Genomic DNA, 27486 nt, shown 5'->3' on the forward strand with positions numbered 1-27486 from the left:
TCAGACGGGGACAATATGGAGGCCGAAGCCCTGGCCCTGCAGTTTGAGCCGGTCTCCATGGTAACTAGTGGCGGTCGTAGGCAGTGGCAGCAGTGGGAGGTGCGGAGCCACGGGATGCGGCACTATAATAATAAGGGGAACCTGAAAGTTAACAGAAGAACGAGCCGTTGGAAACCACGAGGTCAGACATCATTTAAGACACATATTCTACACCAGCTCATATGTAACGCTGCAGCCACATAGAATATAAGGAGCCTGATGTTTCGTTATTATTTAAATTTCTTCGACAGGACCACAGGAGGAGGACTAAACAGCTAATGATTTTAATTCTTGATTAAAATCCTAGGAATTCTCATCTCTTTTAACAACTTAGAGTGATCAGTGTGCATCAATGTACAGTATTTACAGTATGTTTTCCAATTTTTATAACAAGACAATATCACTTACTTAGTAATGCTGGATTGCTGAACCGCCATGCTTCGTTGTAAGTAGTATATTGTGGATGAGAGTAGGGGTTTCCAGAAAAGTCCCCTCCTAGATTGCAAAACAATAAAAACAAACATTAGCAAAGAGATATCAAAATGAAATGACTGACAGCCTGCTTGTAATATTAGGCTGTAATGAATGCTTTGTCACCCACTTGCCTAAATAAAACATGGTTCCCTTTGGGGCAATTAATTACATTTCTGTGAAACTGAACAAGCTTAAACAACATTGTGGCACAACAATGTTTCTGAGGCGTTTTTGTCCTGGCTGTTTCTAAGCTTTCCCCCACGCTCACTTTAGGCGAATTGATTGTTCTATTAATCCTCTGTTAGTCTTTAGGATTTCCTCCATTCTTTCCTTAAGTGAGGACCTCGGTGCTTTTCTCCCTGCTTTTAACCGATGACGCTTCGCTTCAAAACTCCCTAATGGATTCTCGCGGACTCTCATTCTCTCTTTGTCCTCACTGTACAGGTCCTGCTGGAAAGGACGGGAGGCTGAGGTGATGTCAGTGAGCGATGCTGTGGGTCCCACAGGTTTCTTTCTTTTACGAGACTATAAAGGCTGGGTTTTATATGAAGCTGCTGAGGAATGGCCTTTGCTTTAACAGTGTTTGGGGCCAGTCACTAAATCTTAGTCATTCGCCACCAGATGAAAAAAAAAAACCTATGGCCCCTGGATTAAGAAGACCTTTGTGCGTGTGTACATGTATGTGTGTATCCATGCGCGGGTGTGTGTGTGTGTTCATAATTAGCTAATATCCTGCTGCTTATATGCTTGCATGCTTATATCCATAAGCATTCTCCAGTGGCATATCGTTTAAATATAGAATAATTAATTTAATTTGAGATATCAGCTTTTACCTCCATGCATCCCTTAAAGTAGCACCCTCATGCACTCCTTGCTTGCTTGTAAACACCGCTTGCCTGCTTTGATTATTGGTCAGTGTGATAGCTACACGTCTCTGAGCGATAAAAGGAATTGTGTTTTCAGTTGTTTGGAGGAGAGATCTACACACACTGGCAGCTATAGCATCCACACTGCTGGTCCTGTAACCCGAGCTCATCCCTGAGAGAGATAGTGATTTAAATATTTACAGGCCCTCCACGCCTCTGTGTTTTGACCCTTAACTGTTTGCTGTGAACCTGAACTGCAGGTTAAGTAGAGGGGAAAGAGATACGCTCTGCAGCCCTGGGTGTCCGGGGAGGCGAGGAGAAGAGCAAGAGCAGTGTTTATCGACGGGGCTGGTGAGAGTGCGCCGTGTGGACACGGCGAGGGTAATGAGCGCTGGGAGCTGGAGTGGAACTGAGAGGAACTGTCCTATCTCACGGCCACTGATTGTGGTGATCGCCTATCGAGCTCGTCTAATGTCCTCGTCCGCAGACGCTAACCACACGCTAACCGCACTCTAACAAAGCTATAACAAGCTCGCTTCAATCCTCCGGGTCAGAGGCAGTAGCAATGCTTAAAGGTTTGTTCAATCTCTCCATGTCAATAGTGAATGTGTGCGTATGCGTGTGCATGTGTGTGTGTCTTTGTCTATCACGGCCGCTAGCACACGGTGTATACTGTAAATGACATCATTGAAAAGCATATCCTTTTGTTAGCACCGGTTTGGCTCTGAATGACCTCAGGTTTTTTAAACATGATCGACTGGAAGGGACTACCTACTGAAAATAAAACGAGCAAAACTAAAATTAATGGCATCATAAAAAGGAAGTAATGTCACCTACCAGGAACCATTCCAGCGAGTGTGGAGGTGGGGTAGCTGCCCTGTCCTGTAGGGGGGACATGAGGGGGGTAGCCAGGTAAGGTGGTGCTGGCCATGTCTCGACCTGGAGGAGCAAAGGAGTACAATGGTTAAAAAAGATGCTCAAAAACATAAAAGTAGAGCAGTGTTTCTATTTTTATTCTAAAGGTGGTATTTAACATGTATGTCTATTAGTTTGGTACAATCATTTCAACGGCACTGTCATTGTATTTTTCACTCCTAAACTAAACTGTGATTCAAACATAGTCATCTTTGAAAGGGTTAAAGTGAAAGCTCTTTGTAGTTTACAGTGTGGGTTTATGATGCATGAAATAAACTTGGGAAACGTGCCAAGCATCAAATTATGAATAAGCAAACCTTGGGGGGAATTTTGTTTCTCTTGTGGACACTAAATACAATACAATACCTACCATGATATTTCATAAACCTTATGCATCAAGGAAGACACTAAAATAACCAAAGTGAAGAGATACGTCGTTACAGAGAATACCAAGTGATGCTACTGTCACTGTCACACTAGACCACACTGCTTCATGTCCAATGCAAGAACAGTAATGCAAAATTGTATCATGAAAAAAAAAGTCAGAAAAATCCTGAAAATGACCAGAAATTGTTCATCTCAACACACACATCCACTATATAACTCAAATGCTGCAGCATGTTACATGAAGTTGCTTGTTGATAAAAGTTAAAAGAATGACGAAAATTTAAAAAAAGCAAAACAGTGATTTAGTAATTGATTCTCATCAGAAGCTACAGCCACTGTAAAAATAATACAACAATGTCCTGAACCGGCGAGCTCTAAAGCTGACAGGAACATCAGGCCAATGAGAGCAAAGCACTCTGCTCCACATTCAGCTCTGTAATTGACAGTGACGGCATAGGGCCTGGCTGGATCAGGGGGCACACAGGACAGAGCACTACCGGTCCAAAGCAGGCCCCAGCATCAGCCCTAAGTCTCTGCCTCCACCCCCCACCCCACCATCCCCTCCTGGCCTCCGCTGGCCCCCAGACCTTGGGCCTGTCACGAGGCTGGAAGGACCTGGAGGCCCAGGGCCATTGTTAGTCAGAGGGACAAGCAAAGGGTCAGGGTTGGAGAAAAGCAGGGTGGAAAGGGGGCGAGAGTAGTCACTGTTAATGAGGAGCAAGCAGTCAGTTTTGCTCCTGTATACACAACAGTAGAGCCACAAAGCATGATGGGATTGATGCCTTTGCAATGTGAGAGACGGCTGCTTTAATCTGCTCTATATTTGGGAATGACTTCCCCAGTTATATAAAAATATATAAAAGATAGCCTGAAAAGAAGATGAAGAAAGAATAAAATAGAATGAGCTTGATTCAGTTTTGTCTGGTTATGGGGCCTTTGGTGGGCTTGTACCTGCTATAAAGGGCTGGCTGGCATACTGGCTGTAGCAGGGGCCGTGGGCATGGGCAGGGTAGCTGGGAGTGGAGGCATCTACTGAGAGGCTGGACGGGTGGGGCAAGATGTCAGCTAGAGCAGAGTCCCCAAGAGAAGAGGGGGTGAAGGGGGCAAAGGATGCCTCATGGGGCTCCCGCTTTACACACATGGAAGGCAGGTGGGATGGGTGACAGTCTGCCAGATGGAAAAGAGAACAAAACAAAACAAAATGTAATGTAGACATGCAACCCCACACACACATGCACTCACTCGCACGGTCTCACTCTCTCCTTCACACACACTCACTCGCTCATTCACTCACTCACTCACTCACTCATTCACTCAGATGTGGATAAATGTGTGATAGGATGGATGTGTAGCTTTTTAACTGACCAAACAAGTCCATAGGAAAACTACTGTACCGACTGTGTGTGGACAAATCAGTCACAGCAGTAGAGAAAAAAATGGAGTACGCAGATTTGTCAGGCACAAAGCGAGACACTAGCACAAATCAATAAAACAGTGAGAGAGGGGGCTCCAAATACTTAGGTTATGGTATGAATGAGGCCCGAATTACTGTAAATGGTAGCATAAAGCTCTTAGTTGACATATCTTTCAAGGATGAGGAACCCCCAGCTATAATATAAGAAGTGTACTTTTTATTTTAAAGTGGATAAACGTATTGGTTTTTAGACCAAGTCCTTCTGCGCTTAGTAGTTTTGGGCAACATTACTGACTTTTAAAAAAAATGTGGGATAATTTTAAATCTTTTACCATCTCAATACCAGACATTTCATATGAATTCTAAATAGATAAGCAGCCTTTAGCAGTTGATTTGTTCATTTACATAGCTTATAATAATAATCTCATATGCACTCAACAGTAATTCATTCAACTAAATGGAAATATACACCAGTGAAATGTTGCAACAACACATCGCGCCTGATCAATCAAGCTCAAATGCGTAAAAAATTTCCCCAAGGTTTTGGGAAAACAAACAATATAATCTCACGGCTGCTTTCTCACAACAAAATCACTCCCACAAATAACCAAACAACCGGCTTGCGGACGGTTCAAAACTCTAGACTTTGATCTAATTTGGCTGATGAGTCTTGGCATCTTTCATTTCACCGGCTTTGCCTCTGAAACCTAAGCAATCAATGTGAGCTCTGTCTCCGGCCTCTCCGCGTCTGCCTGCAGAGCCTGTTCTGTTCGCTGGGGCCTGTGGGGAGAGATGGCTCTTTCCCGACACCATGATAGCCTCATTAGCTGCTTCCCCCATCATTGTTGTTTTACAACAGGACTGTGTGTCGAGATTCCTCATTAAGATAAGGGCTGTTCTATGGAGGGGGATGCAAACCCGTCAGCCCTATGAACCTAATGCCGGGGAATCAGGCGACGTAACTGACCCCTTTCCCATAGAAATCAGTAGTAGGATTCTCTCAGCCTCTTTCTACTTCTTTCTTTCTGTGACAGCTGTTGTAAATGTGGATTTAGATACAGTTAATGCAATTCCACAATACTTCCATCTCATTGAGGCACATACTATTGGTATAGAGGGAACCACACAGCGCATGAAAAGTGCTAAACTTGTGCACAAGCCTCATGATCAAATGATTAAACAACATGGTTGCCATGAAGCACAACTTTAGGATGAGACTTCTGAGGGTGTGAAACATGAAGTCCAAGCCTGGTCTGTCTATAACTGAGTCTGCCTGTGTGCTACTGTAGGCTTCTGTTTTCACAGCACCTGAGCAACCATTGTCAAACAGACAGGGGTTACGACGCAACAACAACCGACGCAAACGCTGCGTTCAAGACCACTGAACTCTGAAACTAATCAGACATGGTGTTGCTTATTGTCCTGGAGACAAGGCAGAGCCTGGGTAAAGGGAGCCTGTCAAATCACAGGCCCTGATGATGGAGATGGAAGATAAACTCAGGGTCCTTGGGGACTCTTCTCCCCAGCAAACACATCTCTGAGAGAGTGGAGACGCTATAGAGTTCTCCAACATCTGTCTCTGCTCCACCACTGATACCACATCTACAGATCCCATCAACCATAGAAATGGACCGTAAAGAACCTACAACAGTCCTCTAAGTGATATGTGTCCAGATATAGCAACAATAGCCTTCTCACAAGTGAGCAGCCACCCTTGTTTTCATTTTTAAACATACGGTGAGAAACTTTGGCGCAGACACTTTTCTTTTCGAAGGGTGCCATTCAATTTGCAGTGAACTTTTTAATTCCCATGTTCAAAATCACAGCAAGACTAACCTTCCTTCCTGCGCGGGCAGGGCAAAGTCATCTGCAGAAGAGTCTACAGAGAATTAGAATGTTAAATTTACCTTGACAGGGACACCTTCATGTTTGCTACAATAACAGGCAGTAAAATCACTGACCTCAATTTCCTACATTCTAGAGGTGGTAATTTATCATCACCTACCAACACCAAAAAGGAAAAAAAAGAACAATCATCAACGACTCCATCCAATTATGAGTGAGTAAAGAATGTTTGCAGGGCCAAATGGCTTGAATTCCCCATCCACGGGTTTAAAGTCATTCATTATCAAATGTGTGCTCAAAGGTTAGTGTGCTATTGTGGGGGGTGATATAAACATTAATTTCCAAGCTCGGGGCTGCGGGCGTTCTACTGAGCTGAGACAAGCCGTTTGTCACTAGGCCACACACCAAGCACCGCAGGTTAGGTGGCTGCGTGTTGTTTGCCACCCACCAGAGAATAGCCGGCCCTGCCAGGTTAGAAAATGGTCTCTGAGCACGGAAGTTCATCTGAAATAAAGCATCTTTTCCCACTAATATCACCACTCTCTCATCAGAGAGAAATAGAGAGAAAGAGAGAGAGAGAGAGGGAGTGGGAAAGAGATGGGATATTCACATCTGCTAAGAGTTGTAGCGAGGCAGAGGGGTGCCCATTTACACCAGGCCTCCCCACAGGCGTTGGTAAGAGTGATTATCTGGCCCAGCCTGCACAGGGACTACTGAACTCTCATTAGGTGCAACCCTATTTAACTACTGATAAGTGGCTACAATATTATTCATTTGTTCTAAATATTATGCTTGTGTCAGGATTAGAGTAACTGAAGTCACAATGCACAGGATCTGCAGCATATGTTACTTGCTCTGTTCAGGTTTCTATAGAAAACTCTGCAGATGCACAAATGCTGGCTAGGAGCCAGAGGAGTAAATCATGACATGTTGTTTGTCCATGGCTACTGCATAAAGCCCGGCACAGGCCAGGTTAATAGTGTCCCTCTTTGGTATACAGACAGAGACAAGTACAACAATTTTTTTTACTGCTTGTACACACTGGAAACAAAACATCCTATTTGTTTTCACTCAATCAGCTGCACACAATATCAGCTTAACCAAGTTATTAACAAAATATATGCAGCATTTCAACTTGGCAATATTATCAACAGGCTAGGTTCATGGTGTCGTTCTTTGGGGAGCATAAGAGAGTATTCTCCTTTGAAATAAATATTGACAAATTATGTTATTTTTCACTACGGTGGTTTCATTACGCTGGATTGCCATTTAAATATATCTAGAAATAGTCATTGTGCAGGAGAGGAAATCATTTGCAGAAGATGCGTACTTCTTACTGAATTCCAATGGTGCGTTTCAATGCCCTAAATCTCTCTGTAATTTGGCTGCCGCCCTCCTTCCTAGGTAGCCCCTCTCTCTCATACACTTGGATAAACAGAGGACACAAAAGATGGCCGACATTGCTTTCGCTAGCGCCCTTGGAACGCAAAACTCAGCTCCCTCCCTGAGTACTTCATTAATCATTCATCTTTAATAGATTATGCAAATTTCAGGACATAAAAATCAACAAGATCAATAACTGTATGAATTTTAATTGGGAGCAGAAAACATTTAAAGAATGAATATAATCTCATTGCTCCATTCAGTATGAGAGCATAATTTATTGAGAATTGGATCCCAGCCTAAGTGAGGGAGATAATTTAGCATTTTTTTCCAGCTTGGCATACATTCCTATTTACAGGGTTTGCCTAATGGCGAAAAGCATAATACTATGCACTAACAACCTACACCCAATCAAATGCTTCACGTGTTACTTTGCACAGTCGTGAAATTAAAGTACTAGTAGAGGTAAAGTTGAGTGGATTAATTAAATAACTTTTGAGTTTAATATGATGCTCAGAATTCTCAGAGACCATTTTTGAAACGCATGTGCCAAAGATAGTGTCATATTCCACTTTGAGAAAAGTTTTGTTAATTCACCTCCTCATTATGCAATCTGTGGCCCTCAGATGTATCGCTTTAGCAGGCCCCAGGCCCCCAGGTGGCTTGGAGGCCACCTGCTATGAGTGTGCTCCCCAGAGCGAGACCGCTTTCATAGGAGGAGCCCAGCATAAAAGACAAAAACACACCTTTCTTCTCCTGAGGCCCAACTTTCTGGGGCAAATCTACCTCCCACATATTCAGGAGAAAAAAAGGGGTCTTTCTTTTCCCATAATACTCAGCCCGGGTCCGGGGCTGGCCTGGGGATCATTTGAGAAGGGCCACTGCAGTTTTCAATCATGTTGTCCTCCTCTTTACTCACACACACACACACACACACATACACACACATACACATACACAGTGGACTCATTGACTTTGATGGCCACTGCATAATTATGGGAGTTTTATTAAAAGGCTGGCATATTAGTCTCCAGCCAATGTGGCTATCAGTAAACCTAGCCTCTCCTGGGAAAGAGCCTCAGCAGCCACAATGAAACAATATTTCAATTAACCAGGCAGCCATCAACCTCGACAGCAGACCAAAAGAAGCTATGGTGCAATACAGAGTGGGTTGGCGTGGGATATATGATACAGATAGTTAATACTACAAGATATTCAATACACTGCACCTGCCATTACCTGTGGCTTTCCGCCGGACTCTCAATGGAACCACACTATTGAAAACAGCAACCATTCTATAACATGGAAAAAAATGGGTAATTTCAGTGTTTCTTTCACTCTGTCTCTTTGTCTCTGTCTCTCTATCTCTCTCTCTCTCTCTCTCTCTCTCTCTCTCTCTCTCTCCGTCTCCCTCTCTCTCCACAGCATGAGGCAGTCAGCCAGCCACTGTGCCATTCCAGCCGCTGTCAATCAACAGGCTATCATAGCCTTTGATGACAACGTCGTGTCGCGGCGAGAACAGCAGCTGTCTCTTATGAGAAGTGCTCCCAGTCAATCTGTTAGCGGGCCAATCCAGGCTAACACAATAGCCAGTTAGGAGCAGCGTGTGAAAGGCCTGTAGGATTTAATGGGCTCAGATGATATATCACCTCGCTCTTTTCCCTCACAAATAAACACACAGAGTGCTTTAAAAGTTGAGCTTTTCATTTTGTGATAAGAATTTGATCTGTCTGGAAAATATGTATGCCATAAGGAACTTTTACTCCAGTCAAAACACGTCTAATGTTCTATCAAAATAAGAGATAAGCAGTTCCCAGTCACAGATTCAATGAGTCAATGATGATTCGATATCTTAGGTAAGAAGTAATTTGATATGTTGAGAAGAGGGGAAGATGTGGTGTAATGATATGGAAAGAATGCAAAAATAGAGCTAAATGCGATCGTTCATTCGTGTTCGCAGTAGCTGCGTAGGCTTGACCACCTCGCTGCCGATGCCTTTGACTCGCTGCAGCTGTGTGTATTCTTTTAGGGACGTTGATTTTGTCAATCTAGAGAGAGTCGGGCTGTACCTGTCACAACAGAGTAGCTCTGGGAGACACTGGAGGCCAGGTCGGAGCTGGCGCTGGTGGAGAGGCTGGGCTTCACCTCGTCCAGTCCAGGATTCAGGGAGGGGAGTGAGTACTCATTCGCCTGTGGACAAACACAACTGTTTAAGAGACGATGCAAGAATATGCCAGTGAAGAGACAGACATTTAAGTAGGTGGGTGGCAATGAGAACTATTCCCAATGTCTCGATAAAGTGGGCGATATCACATTTTGGTGTATTGTTTCTGGTTAATATCACTGCTGTGTAAGATGCAGACCCACTCCAGGTGCCAGGTTTTGAGAAGATTTACCATTTTCGGAGAAAATACAAGACAATGTGACTGAAGGAAACCCCTGGCGTATCTGAGGAAGCTCTCTGTGATCCTTTCACTATGTTTTCCCTCTGAATATTTCCTGTGCATTCTGTGGACACCCGTCCCCCCCCCCCCCCCCCCCCCCCTCTCTCTCTCTCTCTCTCACCCCCCCATCCAAACCCCCTCCTGGTGCTTTACCAAGACCTATGATGTATGCATGCATTAGGGCTTGTCTGAGGAGCAGGGAGGAAGGGAGAGAGGGATGAGAGAGGGATTGGGAGAGGAGTGAAAGGACGGGGTGTCAGCTGGCTCTTTGTGCTCCACTGCAGTCATCCCTGTGACCAGTCAAGGGAGGAGACATTCAGGGCTTTGTTACAGGAGAGACATGTGGTCCGGGTTTTAAAGGGGAGTACAACCTCAAAATCAACCTTTGTGTTTCGCCTCCAGGATGAATACATAAAATGGTTTAATAAAATTATAAAAAAATATATAGTTTTATTTCTTTTAGAAGTATATTATTAATTTTAATGTTTTTTATCTGAGGTTTTCATTACATTTCAATTCAATTGTGAAAAAATGTACTGGGCAGTTCCTTTCTGGCTGCGACTCAAACCACATTTTCATGTTTTCTGCTCTTATTAAAAGAATGTGATAGTTTGCAATGCCAACCGCCAACTTCAACCGCCAACTCGCCTTTTTAGTATTTACTCACTTTAATCTCAGGATAAGACTCTGCTAGCAGATGTGATGAATCCTGTTTGTTAATGAGATGAGACTTCCTGACCTTACTCTCTTGTTTGAGAGTGTGTGCGTGAGTGTGTGCACACGCGTTTGTGTCTGCGTCTGTTTGCGTCGGTGTGTGTGCATCTGTTTGTCTCAATGGGAGGGGGTCCCACAGGGGCGAGCTGGTGACCCCACTCTTGTCTGCCTCTATCGCAGATAAACTCTAATTGTCTGCTTACAACTGTTCCCTGGCACTAGGCTGGATGTTCCTCTCTATTCCACTGGGCCTCTGCAGCACAAGAGCCATTTTGTCATGCAGATGGGCTGTGGGCAGGGCTGGGCAGGGCTGGGCGGAGGGCGAGTGGCAAGCACAGAGGGCCCTGAATGACCTGACCACATGGCTGCCAGAAGTGTGGGAGGGATGAGGCCTATTCAGCCTGGCCTCTTCAAAATGGCTTTTTAATGCCCTGACGCAGACACCAGACAAGCCCCTAATAGCCTAATATCCCACCTTTTCACCAGTTTAAAAAAAGGAGGGGGTGTTGGAAATAGGGAGAAAAAAGGAGGTCCACGGAAAGAGTGGAAAGCCGTCTGATTAATATTACATTAAATTAAAACTGATTTTTCTGGACCATTCCGACGCCGTTTCTCTCCCCCCTCCTCCACCTTCCTCTCGCCTTTTTAATACCTTCTCCTCCACTCTTTGTGATTGCAAGTCATTTCCAATTCGTTTTGGTATTGATCTTGCCGTAGAAATCACTTTGGTAATTAGCTGCATTAGGGCCTGTATAGCAGGCTGAGGGGCTGTCCCTCTGATTTATCGCCGCTGTAATTCGCCGCGATCGCACAGAGATGAAAATGAACTCAATTAGGCCACTGCTAAGGCTGCATGGGCACCCACATAGAGTTTCAAGGGAAAAATTAATAGTCTCTTGTTGTTTAACAGTCTAATGAATGTAAATAAAGGTTATCCGCTGTAATAGGCCCGTTGCTTTGAGCAAGAAGTTACACAGAGCTTTTTGTCACCTGTGTCAGTATGTGCACCAGTTAATTCACTATATAATATTAGAAATCAATCTAAATGATTTCATTGTAGGCTACTGCAACTTAAGGACATGCAGGAAGAAAAAAAACGAAATAGGATTTCATATGCAAAAAAATGCAAATGTCCGGGTCTAGAAAGAAATCCCTGTGTGACCGACCTGTTCGGGTTTGATGTGTTCTGAAGTGGGGAAGACATCGGGGTAAGAAGGGCGCTCAAACACACGGTCCAGGGCCTCCAGTTGCTGCTGGGTGAAGGCGTCCGCTCGCAGGTGCTTCCTTAAACTCTCAACGCTGCCCTGAGAGTCACTGCCCGGGCCTGAGCCATCAGAGCCATCTAGAGACAGAAGGAGAGGAGGGAGAAGATGGAGAGAATGGAGGGCGACAACATACTGCATCAGGGTTTGGCTTTAGTCTGTTTACATGATATTATTCTAGCAGGCTAGCAATGTGAGTCAAGCATGAGAAGAAACAAAGAGAAGATACTGAGAACAAAGGGTGTGAGAGTGATGGAGCGAGGGACAGTAGTAAATTCAGGGAGGACAACAAGCATCTCTTCCTTTTTCCCTCTCTCTTTCTCTCTCTCTCTCTTTTTCACTGCCTCTCTGTTCCTCTGCCTCTCTTACACACACACACACACACATTGAGGCAGCTCTCTGTGCCCCCCCCCCCCCCCTCCCCATCTCCTCCCCCCTCACGGCCACCATCAGCACGGTCATCATGTGATAGGTCTATGGTAATTGATGGATTACCTTCACTGCAAATATATACTTGTAAGGGAGAGAGTGTGTTTCAGAAGGAGAAAGCAGCGCTGGCGATTACATACAGAGCCTCTCATTCTGCCAGCGGGAAATGGAGAGCCATTATTTAACCGTACTATTTCCTCCTGAACATATTACCCTCCCCTCTCTCTTTTCTCTCTCTCTCTCTTTCTGTCTTTCTCTCTCTCTCTCTCTCTCTCTCTCTCTCGCTCTCTCTCCATCCCCCACAGATTGCCTGTCTTCTGGAAAACAGAATGGAGTAGGGACGGTACTCAGGGCCGAATGAGGACGGGGCGACGAGGGCAAGCGTATGCATTTCCTCACTCGGTCACACTCTATATAAACAAATGAGCCTCTGCTTCCCTCGTTCTCCTGATCTCTGACCCTATCAGCCCGGCCACGGAGCCCAGCCGCCGCCACCGCAGCGCTCTCCCTGCTCACTCATCAAGTCCTGAACACGGCAAAAAAAAAAAAAAAAAAAAAAAAATCTGCAGCTAAAACCTCCAGCCAGCATCCCAGGAACCTCCAGTCGACTGCCTGCCGCCCGCCACCCTCCCTTCTTCCCTTCCCCGCCAACAGCGGACGAGGGCTTTAGCTCCCGTACAAATCTGTCATTCTAAATTTGCAGCAGATTATGTTCTCTCCTGGGCGAGCCAGCGGTGATATATGATATGCAAGGCCGCTATTGATTGCCTGATCCGCCAGCAGAGGAGGGAGGCGAAATGAACTTGGAATGAACATCATGCCTCAACTCATTGTGCGTATAATACTCTACTTAATCCCACATTTTTCTGTGCTATGGAATTCAATTGATCAATCATGTTCCACTGATGGTACCATTTCAGGGGCGTTATTGCCATTCTGCTCGGCTGCTTGACCTTTTTTCAATGGCTGAGGCCAGAGGATGAACCCGACTCGCACCAAGAAATAGATCTATGGAGAGAACGGAATAGGGGACTGGAATTGGGTATGAGAGGTGCGTGTGCGTGTACATGTGGGTGGGTGGGTGTGTGTGGGAGTGTGCGTGCATGCGTGTGTGTGTTGTGTTTCATTGCTAAAACGTATTGACTTTAGCTACGTGTAACATTTGTGAAGGAATCCGTTTTTCCTCCTACAGGGCTTCTGCCGCATGTGTTTTTCCTACCATCAACTGAACCTAGCCGCATAATTTTGCACAGGCATTTTTTTTCCAACAGCTCCCTTGGGGAAGAGGCCTTTCACACCGTTGTGTTGCTGCTGTATGAAACTCAGTTGTTGTCTTTGGTACAGAAGAAAATGGAGTCATTAATTACCTTGTATCAGCTGGTCTGAGAAAAGGCAAACACGATCAATAGTAAGTGTTTGTCATTCACTGTGGAGGAGCATGCTTCCCATACTCAACACCCCCCACAGAATCAGGCCTTCTCAACTGGCTGCAAAAGGACATAGCTTCCCCATATAGGATACTGCTGCACTTTCTCCCCTAAATAGAAATAATATCAAATCATATATTCTAAAAAAAATCACAATTAGGTATTCACATTTATCATAAGCTAGCTGCAATAAATCAGATTCGTCCTTTGACAGTCAGCACGTCGATAAGCGAAGTGTGAAGCCCTACTGGCAGATTGCGTGTGTGTGGCTCATTGACTGGCTTGTTCTATTTTCTCAGTGTGTCTTCAAGCCCTTGGGTGTCTCAGTAGGTATGCTCTTATCACTCCCACATCACCAGGTGACTGTGTCTCTTCATTTTAACACTAAAGTGTGAGGAGAGACTGGAGCTCAGTCAGATCAGACAACCAAGATAAAAAAAAAAAAACAAGGCCCTCCCCAATGATGTTCACACCTAAAGGAATGCACTTTTTTTTGGCAAATAAGCTCTTTGATCAGCTTGAAAAGATTGATGCAGTTTGACCTGTGTGTGTCCAGGATTTATATAGCTGACCATGGTGTATTCTAATGTTTTAGCATACTGTATGTGAAGTGGACTGTACAGGCTTGCTTTGTACTATCTGAAAAGCACCGAAGGGCTTTTCACATAGTACAAAGTACTCAACAAACAGACATGAAACTGCTACCAGTTTTGTTGTCGCACAATGGAAAGACGATCAAAGAGCTTAAAAGTTGGTGTATGCCTTTAGCAAACAAATACTCACACACTCATGCAGTTTGCCATTGCGACCATTTACACATATACACACACACACACACACACACACACACACACACACACTCACAGACTATGTTAACCACTGTTGCTGCTGTGAAACAGAGCTACCTAGTATCAATAGAAAGTAGCAATAGCTTGACATGCTGTTATGTTTTGCTTTGTGTTGTGGAGGGGGATGTTACGTCCTGTGCTGGCATGGTGGCACTTTATGTCCTTCTTTCATCTCCCCTGTTCCTGTGATAAGATAACTCAGAGAGAGAGAGGGATGGAGGGGGGGCTTGTTTGAAAGGCAAATGAATTCCTACACACTGCCTGGTTCCCTCTGTAAATCAATGACATGGGGTTCCCTAGATGAGAAGCTGCAAGTCGACCATTTACTTATTCATCCTACGCTGATAGGTGAAATGATGCTATCACAAATAGTGTGAATCATTTGTTGATGTTTTTAAAAATGCAGTTGAGCTTGAAAAAAAAAAAAGAAAAAAAAAAAAGAACACAAACAAACTGGTATACCCAGAGGGTGAACACTCCTTCCCTGTAAGCTAGCTATATTTATGAAACCTCTGAAGCGGAAAGGAGAGAGGTGGGTAGGGTGGGGGAGAGAGAGCGAGAGAGAGAAAGAGAGAGAGAGAGAGAGAGGCAACACCGCCATGGCTGTTAAGATCCTGTTATGTTGTGGCGTGTTTAAGAGCTTTATTAATTCGATTTAGCACCGCCAAGCAGTGTACTGACTGTTAGCAGGCATAGTGATGGTATTTGATATTTGTACTGGCCTCAGTGCTAGCAGTGGGGCTTTATCCTCGTATTCTCAAGCACACTAGTTATTTCATTTACTTTAATATAAACTTTCAGATCTGGCCACTGCAAAAAAAACTTTATAAAATGGTAAGTCTATTAGACTATTTGGACACAGTCGGTGAGTCCATAGCATTAATATTTGCACGCTATTTGGACCTGCATCTCCTTCTCCTATATGATTCCTTTCTAATCTCCTTATTCTCCTGCCTCCCTGTCCTCCTCTGCTCTCCCATCTCCACTCCTCTGGACCAGCTTGTCGTTTAGCGTTGCCACCCTGTGCGGCGAGTCTTTGTGGGAAATGCAATTAACGTATCCCTCCTTTTTCTTGCCTTTTTCTCCCTCCTTCTCAAGCTGAGTAATGCATCGCTCCATTAATTCTCGGCATCAGTGCCCGTAATTGACTTTTCTCTGACATGATTCCTCTTCATGTGAGTGAATTCCCTCTCCTTATATTTTCATGACGGATCTCAGTGTATATTGTTTACAACTTGTGCGGGGTCGCAAGGAGCTGTGTAGCTGAATGCAGATGGTTAACCTGCAAGAATGAGAAAGAGGGGGGAATGAGAAGAGAAATGAAATATCGGAGAGAAAGAACGACAGAGAGAGAGAGATAGAGAGCTGAGGAGGAGGAGGGGAAGAAATGCGGTGTGGACCCTTTGTGTCGTCCTCTACTGTCGGGGCCCTAACAGCTTCTTGTCTCTATGTTACGCTCTGTGGCCCCTCTCAAACCTGGGCTTTTCTCTCTCACACACACCCCATCAGGGCCATCATGGTGCTCATGATTCCATTTATTTCTGTCTCGCTCTGGATGCGTTTATTTTCTAAAGTGATCCTCTATTGACTCATTGTCATGGACTAGCTTGACTAGCCAACCAGTGTAGGCCCAGGTTAAAATCCATACACTAACAGATTTAAACTCCTTCAATGGGGCATGTGTGTTCAAAGATACAGACAATCTCCACAGGGCCAAATATCAAATTTGAACAAATCAAAACAGATATGATATTCATTTTTTCGCTCTGAACAAGGTTGGTGTGACTGTGGCTGCTGCATACGGTCGTTCTTTCATGTCATGAATGAACAACCTGCTAGGCCGTATTTTTTTCTCCCCGCTCACACACCCATCAACTCCTTCCACACTCGTTCCACACCCACGCTACAATCACAAGTTATGACCTTTGCTTTCTGCATCTAATTTATCACTGTAGCTCCCTACTGCCTGTCCTCCCCAGAGCTTCACTGGGTCCCATCCAGGACGTGGTAAGCCAGGTATGAGAGAAACACAGTTAGGTCACATCAACCTGCCTGCGTACATCAGCAAGGTCAGGATCAACCTGTCACTGTGCAACACTTGGAAACACAGGCTTTACATAAAACTAGAGCTCTAATAAGAACAAGTTATTCCCCTGATTAAAAAAAAAACTTTCAAATTAGAGCAGGCGTGTTTCACATGGCTCTCCCACATAATAATTAGTTCAAAGCGCTCAATTCCAAACGATTTCTGAGAAATGACTGGAATGACCAAACTTTTACCTATTTAAATGTGTGCATGGACCATACTTTCTATCACGCAAGACTATAATACACATTTGACAGTCACACAATGCTTGTCACCCAATCTTCTCAGTCTTTTCTTGGCTTCCACTTCCACCATAGGTTTAAATGACTGAGTGAGAGCATGCTGTACAACAGGCTAATTTCCCCACTTTACTATTAATGCATTTGGCAGGAACAACATTCCATTTCCTGTAATGAGATACACAAATAAATCTGGCTATGGATAGATTCAGGGTGGGGTGGGGGGGTTGTGGGGGCAAAGGAGGGGGCGCATTGAGGCGCATTCTCCCAGCACTGGCATAATTGGTATCGCTGCTTGCAGACATGCAAACCAATCTCTCCACAGATAGGGCTGAAGCTCTCTCTTTTCCCCCCTTAAGGCTATTTCTTTTGTCTTTTCGATAGCTTGCACATCCAAGATAGAGGGAAGGAGGGGGGAGAGATGTTAATTTGTGAATTAATAGCTTTTCTCTGCAGAATTGCAAATTCTTTTAAATGTCACTATGTTCACTGTGCGAGGAGCATCTGAAGCCACAGAGTCACAAACACACACACATATACACACACATACACACACATGCACACTCATTTTCGCACATAAGTGTACACACACACACACACACACACACAAATCCTAAAACTAACCCTTGCTCAACTCCCATTGAGCCTGCCAGGACCTCCTTCGCCCCCTCCGCTCGTCCTCCTGCTCCTCTTTCTCTCTCTCTCTCCCTCTTTCTCATCCCATCCTCACTCGAAGCTGTCCAGTGTAACATGCTACTTTTAATTTGCAATAACACATGACAAGGACAGATTAATGGCTCTTATGGCACCTGTGTCCCTGAAGCTCGTCTTACGGGGACCCGGTGTACATAACGCATGTCACACTACATTATCTCTACAGCCCTGCAGTAATGGGGACCTTTTTCTTCCTCAAAGGGCAACCGCTGACTTCAGCCACACCAGGAACACACACAGCATCTCTCTACCAGCGAGGCAGGGACTATGCAATGCATTTTTCAAGTTTACAGTCAAATTTTCACATTGTATGTACAAATACAGATAATATAAGGACATATGATGCTTTGTTAAGTTTAAAATCAGTGGTTAGCTCACAGACATGCAACAAAGTGTCATTTGTGGAATATTCTAAACAACATGCAAACAAGCATTTTGTGCTTTACAAAAATTGAGTGTTAAAATGTTTTTTTCCTACACCAGCTTTCCCTTGTTCTTTCTTCTGCCTGACAAGGCAGCACATTAGCACATTAGCAGGTAAAACACTGCTCTGTCATTGGCTTAGCCAGCTCAGGTAGCTTGGGCCTTTTGTACTGTACATGTCTAGCTGCAACTGAGACCGTCCCTTAGCTGTCCCACCAACTCCCGGGCGACTTTGTGTGAAATAACGGCAATGCTTAAATAACTCTACAGCCTTTGGGACAATTGGAAATACTCTGAATAACCAAACAAGAGGTCTGCAATGGGTTACTGATTTCACAGATTAAATTTAGGAGAAATGCCATACTACAAAATTATTCAAATGAATTAATTTGAATTAACTAATAATAAACTACACAGGTATAAAACAACATAAAAAGTATCATACTATATCTTGTCATTTAAAACCCACCGCTATCTTGCTACCCTGATAACTATATGCTGAATTAGACACACTGTGCATTACTGTATATTGAACTGCATGCCATTACATGGAAAATATGATTTTCCAGTCACTTTAGCTTAATTTATTTTAATGTCTCTGGAAAATATTTATTGGAAAATCTTCCCCGTCTTTTCCTCATAAGCTCATAACCCTGGAAGTGCAAAAACAGCAATTGAGAAGAATGTATGGTTATCTGATTGACCAAAATAAAAGAGAAGGTTTTCTAACTTCAACTTACAATGTCCTATTTTCCTTCCATCCAAGTGGTTGCCACTCCAGAGAACTAAAGAGACAGAAACATAAAAGAAGGAAGTGGCCTGTTTTGATGAATGCTCTTTAGGATGATTTTCAACCATTTCAACCCATCAGCCACCTCAAAAACAGTGCACGTACGCCATAGAATCACACACACACACACACACACACACACACACACACACACACTTCACCCCCTCCCTGCCTCCACCGGTCTGTTCCTACACCTGTTCAGGCCTCCACCAGGGACATGTTAATTCATAGGCATTAAAAAAGCCAATTGTTTGCACAACCGATAATCTATTAGCCCTCAGGCAGTGTGTGTCCACTCACTTGCCTTGCCTAGGAATGAGAAATTCTGGATTGGACCGGATAGGCTTCCACTTAATCTTTGAGCGTATCTAGGTCTATTTACTTGCCAGTCCCATGGAAGTGTATAGTCTAGTATATATTCTTATACGCGCATACTTTAATATTGAGCGCTTTGATATTGTTCAACACCGTGGAATACAGTGTGATGAAATGTAATTCAGTCAAACAAGGTGCTTTTATTTTTTTATTTAGCACAGATTATGAAATGACTGGTAGTTAACTGATAGTATCAAGGGGGGGAAATCAAAGCGGAGCCTCTTTTTCTTTTTCTAGAAATGAAAGCATAGAGCACCAGCACTGATGCCTTGCCAAGGGGGATTAGAGTTTTATGACAGCTATATGGGATATCTAGAGTACGTTTGAGCACGGTATAAAATTGAGATGCAGCTCTGTAAGGCGTATGGTAAAACGTAGGGCATCAAAAAGCTGATTGAATCACAACACACTCTCAACACTCGCCTTTGCCTGATATACAACATAACAAGTCACTGGAGACAGCACACAGAAACACACTTGGCTGCAGTGCTGTCATAAATGCCATCCCCTTCACACACAGAAAAGTAGGAGACGAGTGATGGAGAGAATTAAAAGGACCGAAAACAAAGGGATCTTGTGTCTCCCTTACCATCATCTCGTTTCCTCTTCTCGCCATTGGAGCGGGGGATACCCAGAATGCCGTTGATGGAGTAGGATCCTACGGGATCGTTGGAGGCGCTGGTCACAGGGGGAGAGGCTGTGCTGGGCACTGATGGAGAAAGCTGAGTTAGTGTGTGTGTACAGTATGTGTGTGTGTGTGTGTGTGTTCATATTTGTCTCTGTCCATAGCTATGTATGTACTTGCATGTATGTGGGTCTTTGTGTGTGTATTCATGTCCATGCATGCATATGTGTGTGTGGGTATATATGTGTCCATATGTGTGCATGTATATCCTCATGCATGTGTTTATGTATTTCTTCACAGTTAGTTTGTGTCTATATGTATCTACATGGACAGCAGCTCTGCCTCTCAGCTGCCTGTGATGAGCTCATCTGAATGTGTTGTAATCTGTGTGTGATCCTATAGGTGCATAGCCTCATTCTTGCTCACCTATAGTGTGACCGGGTGTGGAGAGCGGCGTAACAGATCCGTCGGGGGACGGGTGGAATGGCTGCTGGACTTTGGTGCGGATAATCCTGGTAAAGTGAACAACAGACACGGATCAATCAATACCGCTTCCAGAGCATGGAGATTTCACACCGGCCTGGCGAGCCCCGGGACACTTAAACATGGCACATCACGTCCACTTATGCCCATGCATGTGTACAAGTGCTCCGTCGTTTGGGGCGCTTGTATCCCCATATTCGGGTCCTGTCACAAATAACCAATCTCGGGGCATTAGGGGCAATCTCTCTGCTCCTGTGTGAGGCTGAATAGGGGCTGCCCCCTGAGATTGTGGATTCAATCTAGCTGGATTCTGAGGTTAGAAATATGATAAAGTCCCCATACCGTTAAGATGTGATATGGGGGGAAAGTCTTCATTGCACTTTGGACTGAATGATCTTGCAAACAAAGCATGAAATCACATCAATTCACCTCAATGATCGGCTTCACTGGCTCTACCTGGCCAACTCTAATAATCTCCCTCTCCTGCTCCCTACTCCCTCTTTTCTTTCTCTCTCTCTCTCTCTCTCCCTCTCTCAAACCTGATCTTTCACTCTTCTCACTCTCATCCTCATCCTCTTTCTCTCCCTCTCCTCTTTGCTCATTCTACTCTCTCCCCTGTCCAATATGCTCACTATTTTTTACTGTCTCCCCTTACAATATCTGTCTTTCACACCGCTCATCTCTCTTTCTATCTCTTTCTTTCCTTCTTTCTCCCTTTCTCTGCTCCTTTCCAATTCACTATCTTTATTTCTCTCTGTATTTCTCTATTACCTCTCTACCTCCTGGTCTCAGTTGCAGTTTTTGATCTCTTTTTTTGCTCAGATCACTCAGTCTAGCACACATGGCTCCTCCAGAGTCATTGAAGATCAGGGCCTATTGATTGGGACTTGGGGATAGAAAAGTTGACGACAAATGGCACCGGAGAACAGCAAATGCAAATGGTGAGCTATAAATTATATGTGACAGGAAAGCAATAGTGTCTTATTGGCCCAACCTGAGACCACTGCCACATCAGATGTCTTTTAATCTGTGGTGCACTTTGAAAAAAAAAAAAGGCATCTGTCACAATAATCTGAAAACTTTGGAGCTGTGCATGTAACAGAATTATAGATAGCTGTTTTAAACAAATTAGAGGTTTTAGAGATTATTTTACATCTGTACATTTGAGGATTATTGTAAATCTTTTAGCAAAAGAGAATGGTAAAGCAGGATTTACACAAACTCTCCTTCAGCTCTTATGGGACATGATCGCATTACATTATATCATGACTACGATTATGTTTTGATTGATAGATGAAAGTGAGATCACTGAATAACAGGCAGTGCTGTATGCTGAGAAAAAGCTCACATGGAAGCAGCCTCACTTGAGAGGTGTGACAATAACAGACTTTACACAGACTGCAGATGAAGCAAATGACGTCTAATACGCTTCACTTGTGCATGCAGTATCCAGCCATAAGCTATCAATTCTGAATCAGGCAGGTACGGGTTAACTTCCTCAGGGGTAAAATGTACATCAGACTCTTTTCATTCCTCTCACTATCTCATGTGTCCTCCATACTCTCTCCTTCAGGCAGGGCAACAAAGGCTAGCAGCCTCCTCCAGAAAACACACATCAATATTTTATTTGAATTTCTAACATCTCACCACAACAGTTATCTGACCTCATGACTCGAGGGAGACTCATAAATTCAAGGACTTTGTTTCGAGTCTATGTTGTTGATATTGAATAAGCAATTTGGATGGGCGAATTAACGACTTTGGTGTTTGGCTGTCAAAAAAAAAAAAATCCCCAAAGAAATATTAAAATGTGGATCAATATGATTGAAAGCCGCTTAGGACCTTATGGGTTTGCCTCTGTCCACTGGGCATGGTGCAGCGGGTGGAAACTCGTTTCTGCGGCTACAAAACAAAGTGCAACCCAGTCTCTGTGTAATCTTTAATAATTCATGCAGGAAAAATGTGTTTAAAGCCAGGACATCCTCTTTAGTCAACAGAGCAGAGGTCAGCTCCTTAACCACAGAGACCACCAGGGCTCCACTGCTCTCTCCCTTTCTGTCTGCCTCCTTCACTTTTCTACCTCACTTTCTTCCTCCTGCACATCTCTCCCAATCCTCCTCTCAAAAACAATGGTAAACAAAGGAAACAATATGAGAACATTTTAACTACACTGTAAAAATCACAGGGGAATATTACTGAAGTTAGGCCTATTACTCACAGAGTATATTAACATTTTGGAGGAGGCTGACCTTATCCTCTGTATTTTTTCTTACTTTTAGATATTGAAAAATTAACATTAGTTAACTTTTTTCAATATGGATATAGACATATAAAACCCTTAAAATGCAAGAGAATGAAACCCTGATAGGGATAATAATTTAAAATGCAGATTTGTGCCTTGTCACACGGGCTGACATTAATAATTAACATTTAAGCCAACTTTGTGTCAAAAGACGCTATTTATACCAGCTTAGCCTTCAGTGCTGTTCGCCTACAGCTCAAATCGACGACACAGACAGTATTAGTCAATTATTATAGTTTTTTTTTTTTATATCAAAAACATAAAACGACATTGCTGCTTCACAACCTTGCTAGATGCACTTTTCTTGGTTTTATGAACAGCAGATGAAAACAGAGAACGGCAGAAAACCTGTTGAAATCGCCCTTTTAATGGCAGCCTCATTTCTAAGATTTTATATTTTTCTCTTTTTATTTTTCCATCTCCCGCATTTAGCTGGACGTGTTATGAGCGCAGAGTTGTGATCTCTCTTCAGCTCATTAAAATGTAATGCCGATGACCAGCTCTCTGGAACAGTGCCTCCTAACCAAAGTTCATCACTCGCAGGCACTGGGTAGGCCTATGGGGCTTTTTTCACTTTGCGCGCATCCACTGGGGCTTTTCACCGTCCTCTGTCTAAAGACACTTTGTCCACTGCTGTCCCGCTTCATGTGGGAAGGTGAAGGTGTAGGGTGTCTGCTTTAGCTGCTTGAATGGAACAGATACTCTTTTATAGTCCATTTAGCAGCAGATCAACATCGTTCTAGAATTCGAGTTTTCCTATATCTTCTAGGCTACATTTTTGTAGAATTAGAATTCTGGAATTAGAATTGACGGGACGACAATGATGATGATACTGATAATAGCATAATAATAATAACAACAACAACAATAATACTAATAATAATGATAGCCTAATAATAATAATAATTCGGATTTATAAACAACACATTAATTAATTGGCCTAATAGGCATTTGGGATGTGTAATTAAAAACTGTATAATTTCGCTGCATGTAGGTAATCGCACAATGTCCAACAAAACTAGGAGCTAAAATGTGTGATCTGCTACATTCACGCTCTCCATTCACCGCGGTGTTGGCTCCAACTATTTGAAAACACAGCAATTGGTTGGCAATAAAGAGCCTGCCGCCTCTGTCGCAGTGTGGTCCGCGTATTGAACGACTTTGTTGGGTATTTCCCTCTGCCTCTGGATCTGGTTACGCGGTATTGATCGGTTTTTATCGAGACAGATGTGATTTTTCGTGGCCCCAACCTCAGTTCCCGTGCTGGCTGTGTTGCGGAGGGCCGTATAGGGGATTGGATTGCACTTCTGAGACCACCCCGGATAGGCTCAATTGAAACAGGCTATAGTTTAGCCTTATACGTGAAAATAAAATAGCTATCTGCCTATTTCTAGTTGCTTTATAGGCCTGCCTTACTCCATCCACGCAGGGCAAATGATTATCTTCCTTTTTTCTCTCATCTCTCATTTCATTTTGCCTTTTGTATTTGCCACACAAACATTTTTCCTATGATCTTACATGCACGCATGTTTTTTTTAAGAAATAAATATCCAAGCTCTCTTATAGAAATAAATATGTTCTTTTTTAAAAGGAAATATGCATGCATGTTTTTTTTTAAAGAGAGATATTTGGCCTATAGTTAATGTCTACCTACCTGTTGATGGATGAAACGCTGGGGACAGTGTCGTTGTCGCAGACGCCTTCAGCCAGTAGTCGATCCCTAATCTCCCAAGCGAACATGGTTGGATTCTGGCGTTTATATTCTGCAATTTTATCCACTACTTTCGGAGTTGCAACCTTTGGTTTGGAGCCACCAATGACTCCGGGTTTAATACTGCCGGTTTCGTAGTACCTGTATGGGGACAGAGTGAGTGGTCCTGAAGGGTGAGAAAGCCTAGATTTCGTATTAATTCAACATCCAGTCGTCTGATTTATGGGAAAGGTGGCTTGAATTCGTTTGTGGGGAAACAAATCCTTGCCGACCTTCTGCAGTTACATGTGGGACTATCCTGATTAAGAATTGTGTGCAGTGAAATAATCTACTAAAATGATGGTGGCTCTAACCTATTGGTTTCGAAGTAGGCGGTATAGGCCTAATTAAGTGTCAGTTGGAAGGTGAACAGAGCGGATTTTCAACGAAAACAGTGTAATTAAAATCACACAATAAGCACTGAGAAGGACAGAACAAAGGGCGGTTCAGCTAATAGCACAGTTTAGACCTTATTTCCAGCCCTCATAAGCTTAGTAGCATGCACGACATGCCACCATGAGCTATTGGTAAATGTAGGTGACAAACATTCAGTGTGTGTGAAATAAAATACCTCTGAAATGCCTTCTGATAGCTGAAAAAAATATATTTCAAGAAATTATCTCTCTACATTTGTGCTCCCAAAAAAATAGCAGAAGGAACAAAACATTATAGGGCAAAATAAAATGATGTAGGCCTAGTTTCCCCGATTTTAAGAAGCCCATACCCTAACGAAAAATCACCATAATATTACTATAGGAGCTTAAAGTATGGCTGCGGTGCTCAAGAATCAGTTTACAGTGACCTTATTGTACTCTATGGTATTTTTTATATAGGCCTAACTCCCATGGTATCACTGTAATATTTCTATATGGACTTATGATACTCAAAAGTGAGTTTATGGTGACCATATCATGTTTTTTCTCCTTTTATCTCCTATGGTATTGCAATAATATTCCTTTATGGACTGACGTGTTTGTGCTACTCAAAAGTAAGTTTACAGTGACCTTATCGTACTTAATGGCATTTTCCTTTCCCCATTTCCTTCCCATATTCCCAAGCTACAGGATATTATTTGTCATTCATAATTTTGCCGTAAACTTTGCTCCTAAAATTGATTATATCATGATTATGCTTCTTTTTCGCAAGGGTATGGCTGAGGGTGATGGATAGAAAATCTCGGGCGCAGAATTGCTGTATTCAAGCAAAAAAGAAAAAAAAAAAAAAAACGAGCTGCGTATAACCGATGACTGAGGCTAAAATAGAGCTGGGTGCGCATAGGCTATATGGCACAAGATTGATGTTTGACACACATATGGGCTCTGGTGGTTGTGTCTCCCCCTTTTACCTGCCGAGGATTTTGCTGACACAGCCGTGACTGACCCGTAGCTGTCTGGAGATGTCGCAGGGCCGGACGCCCTGGTGGGCCAGCTCCACGATCCTCTGCCTCACCACGTCAGGTAGGGGTCTGCCGTTCACAAACACCCCGCCGAGCTGGTTCACACCGCCGTGCCCTACGTGGGATACAACAGCAGCACAGAGGGAACATAACATTACATACATACAGAAGACATGCAGGCAGAGGCAGAGGCGGGTCAGGAGGGCATGCACACCTAACCTGTATTTTTTTTTGGAGAAGACCCTATGTGTTATTTTCCCCATAAACATGAAGTCACAAATTGCTGTTAACACACGCCTACACACTCACATGCACATACAATTGAATTTAATAATGGCCCATAGTCTTTCTTGCTTTGGTAGAATAATCCTAAAATATCTGAAAATTATCTGCAATTTTTTCCATATAATTGTTCTCTCTTCTCCATTTTCCTAGAATTAGAATTCTATAAATGTAATTAACGTGACATAATAATAATAATGATAATAATAATAATAATAATAATAATAATGATAATAATAATAATAATGATAATGCTGTTCAGCTGGTGGTGGTGTTATAATATTATAATAGAAATTGTGAGCCTAATAATTCAGTTCAAGTATAGACAGTGTTTCTTTCTTATAGAGCAATTTAAACAAAGAAAAACATCGCTAAATATAAACACTGCAGTGTCTTTTTGAAGTAAAGCATAAAACCAAGTCCACTTTGTCTTTGCATACAACTAGCCTAGTTAGGCAATATTTTCCAAGAGCATCTCCTCCACTGCAGCCTAACACATGTCGCAGATATTATGTTTCAACCTGTTTAATTTTCCTTGCACAATTATTGTAAATAATTAAAAAAGAGCTTTGATAACTCATATTACAAACGCGGATGGTGCGAATGAAGAGGAATAAATAATTTACAGAGAGCCCGGGTCTTCTTTACCCATATCATATAGAATAAAAACAAACAATTACAAGAATTGCTAAAGTTTTTGCCTGTAGCTTTAGTCTTTACCACACTGTTCCAAAGTGTGCGATGTGACGGTAAATAAAGTGAGATGTCCTGCCCCCGTTTACACATTTACATCAATTTACAAACAGTATCCTGAGCTCTCCAAAGTAACTTTCATTACAAAGGTAATAAACGCTTTGTATTCAAATAGAGGAGTTTCGCTGTTTTCTCCCATACACCTAATACTAAATGTAGTTCAGGCCTACATGCCTTGTTCCCGTTTCAATTAACCTTTTAGTCAATAAAGCTTCACACTTCTAATTCAGTCTGGAGAAATCTAAATACTGTGTACTCTTTTCTCATTAATAGTAAGCCAGGAATTATCCTGTTCAAAAATATTTTTATAAGCCTTCTCTCAATATTTCTTCTTCTTCGTCTTCTTCCTCTTCTTCTTCCTCTTCTGTTTCTTATTATTAGCCTATTATTATCTTAACTATGTTGTATTTTTTATACGGACTCCACTAGCAAAACTTTGTAAACGGTTTTCTTTCTAGGAGGGAAAGCTACTAACATGTTTAATCATTGTGTGCATCTTCTATGCAATAGTAAAACTGACTGACAGTGGCAGACAATAAGACGTAGCGTAATGTATTATGGTGAACATAAATAAATAACAAAAAATCATAAATTTGAATGCATAATGTCTGGGCATATTTGACCGCGTTCATTGCATGCGACCTCGACCATATTTGTGCAGAAATTAAATTCGTAATACAGAGATATTATTGTGAGGAAACTAATTCTCTATACTCACGGTGCATCGCCGAGAAGGGGTCTGCTTTGCAGTGAATATCCATGGGATAGCAAAGGAAAGAAAGGTAATCGACTGAGGTCGCCGTTTCGCCTCGGTGATGCAG

At 43.0% G+C, this 27486-nt stretch overlaps 1 protein-coding gene across 4 annotated transcripts; it reads right to left on the reverse strand.

Moving 5' to 3' along the window:
* On the reverse strand, window positions 1-27486 carry pax2a (paired box 2a). 4 transcript variants are annotated; one of them, XM_071533389.1, is made up of 12 exons: window positions 27384-27426; window positions 25580-25745; window positions 24139-24336; window positions 20126-20211; window positions 19664-19783; window positions 14200-14227; window positions 12144-12161; window positions 11648-11840; window positions 9393-9513; window positions 2217-2318; window positions 448-534; window positions 1-122 (listed from the first exon to the last, which is right to left on the reverse strand). In XM_071533389.1, the coding sequence occupies exons 1-12, from the start codon at window positions 27424-27426 to the stop codon at window positions 1-3; spliced, it is 1284 nt and encodes a 427-aa protein (XP_071389490.1). The 4 variants fall into 4 exon arrangements, with proteins under 4 accessions (XP_071389490.1, XP_071389492.1, XP_071389491.1 ...); XM_071533390.1 differs by having other exon boundaries at window positions 65-141; XM_071533391.1 differs by lacking the exons at window positions 12144-12161; window positions 14200-14227 and having other exon boundaries at window positions 11648-11823.

This window comes from Centroberyx affinis, unplaced genomic scaffold (assembly GCF_046629955.1).
Source record: "Centroberyx affinis isolate AG114_WGS23_722 - 3 ecotype Tasmania unplaced genomic scaffold, CSIRO-AGI_Caff_v1 ptg002363l_1, whole genome shotgun sequence".
In the NCBI taxonomy this organism is placed as follows: domain Eukaryota; kingdom Metazoa; phylum Chordata; class Actinopteri; order Beryciformes; family Berycidae; genus Centroberyx; species Centroberyx affinis.

What these genes read in the sequence shown, in the direction of transcription:
- pax2a (XM_071533389.1), bottom strand. Translation starts at nt 27,426, where the DNA reads ATGGATATTCACTGCAAAGCAGACCCCTTCTCGGCGATGCACC. An exon ending in GAGCTACTCTGTTGTGACAG is followed by an intron (nt 2,319 to 9,392) that starts GTACAGCCCGAC and finishes TTGCTCCTCCAG; the next exon opens with GTCGAGACATGGCCAGCACC. An exon ending in CAGCAATCCAGCATTACTAA is followed by an intron (nt 123 to 447) that starts GTAAGTGATATT and finishes TTATTATTATAG; the next exon opens with TGCCGCATCCCGTGGCTCCG.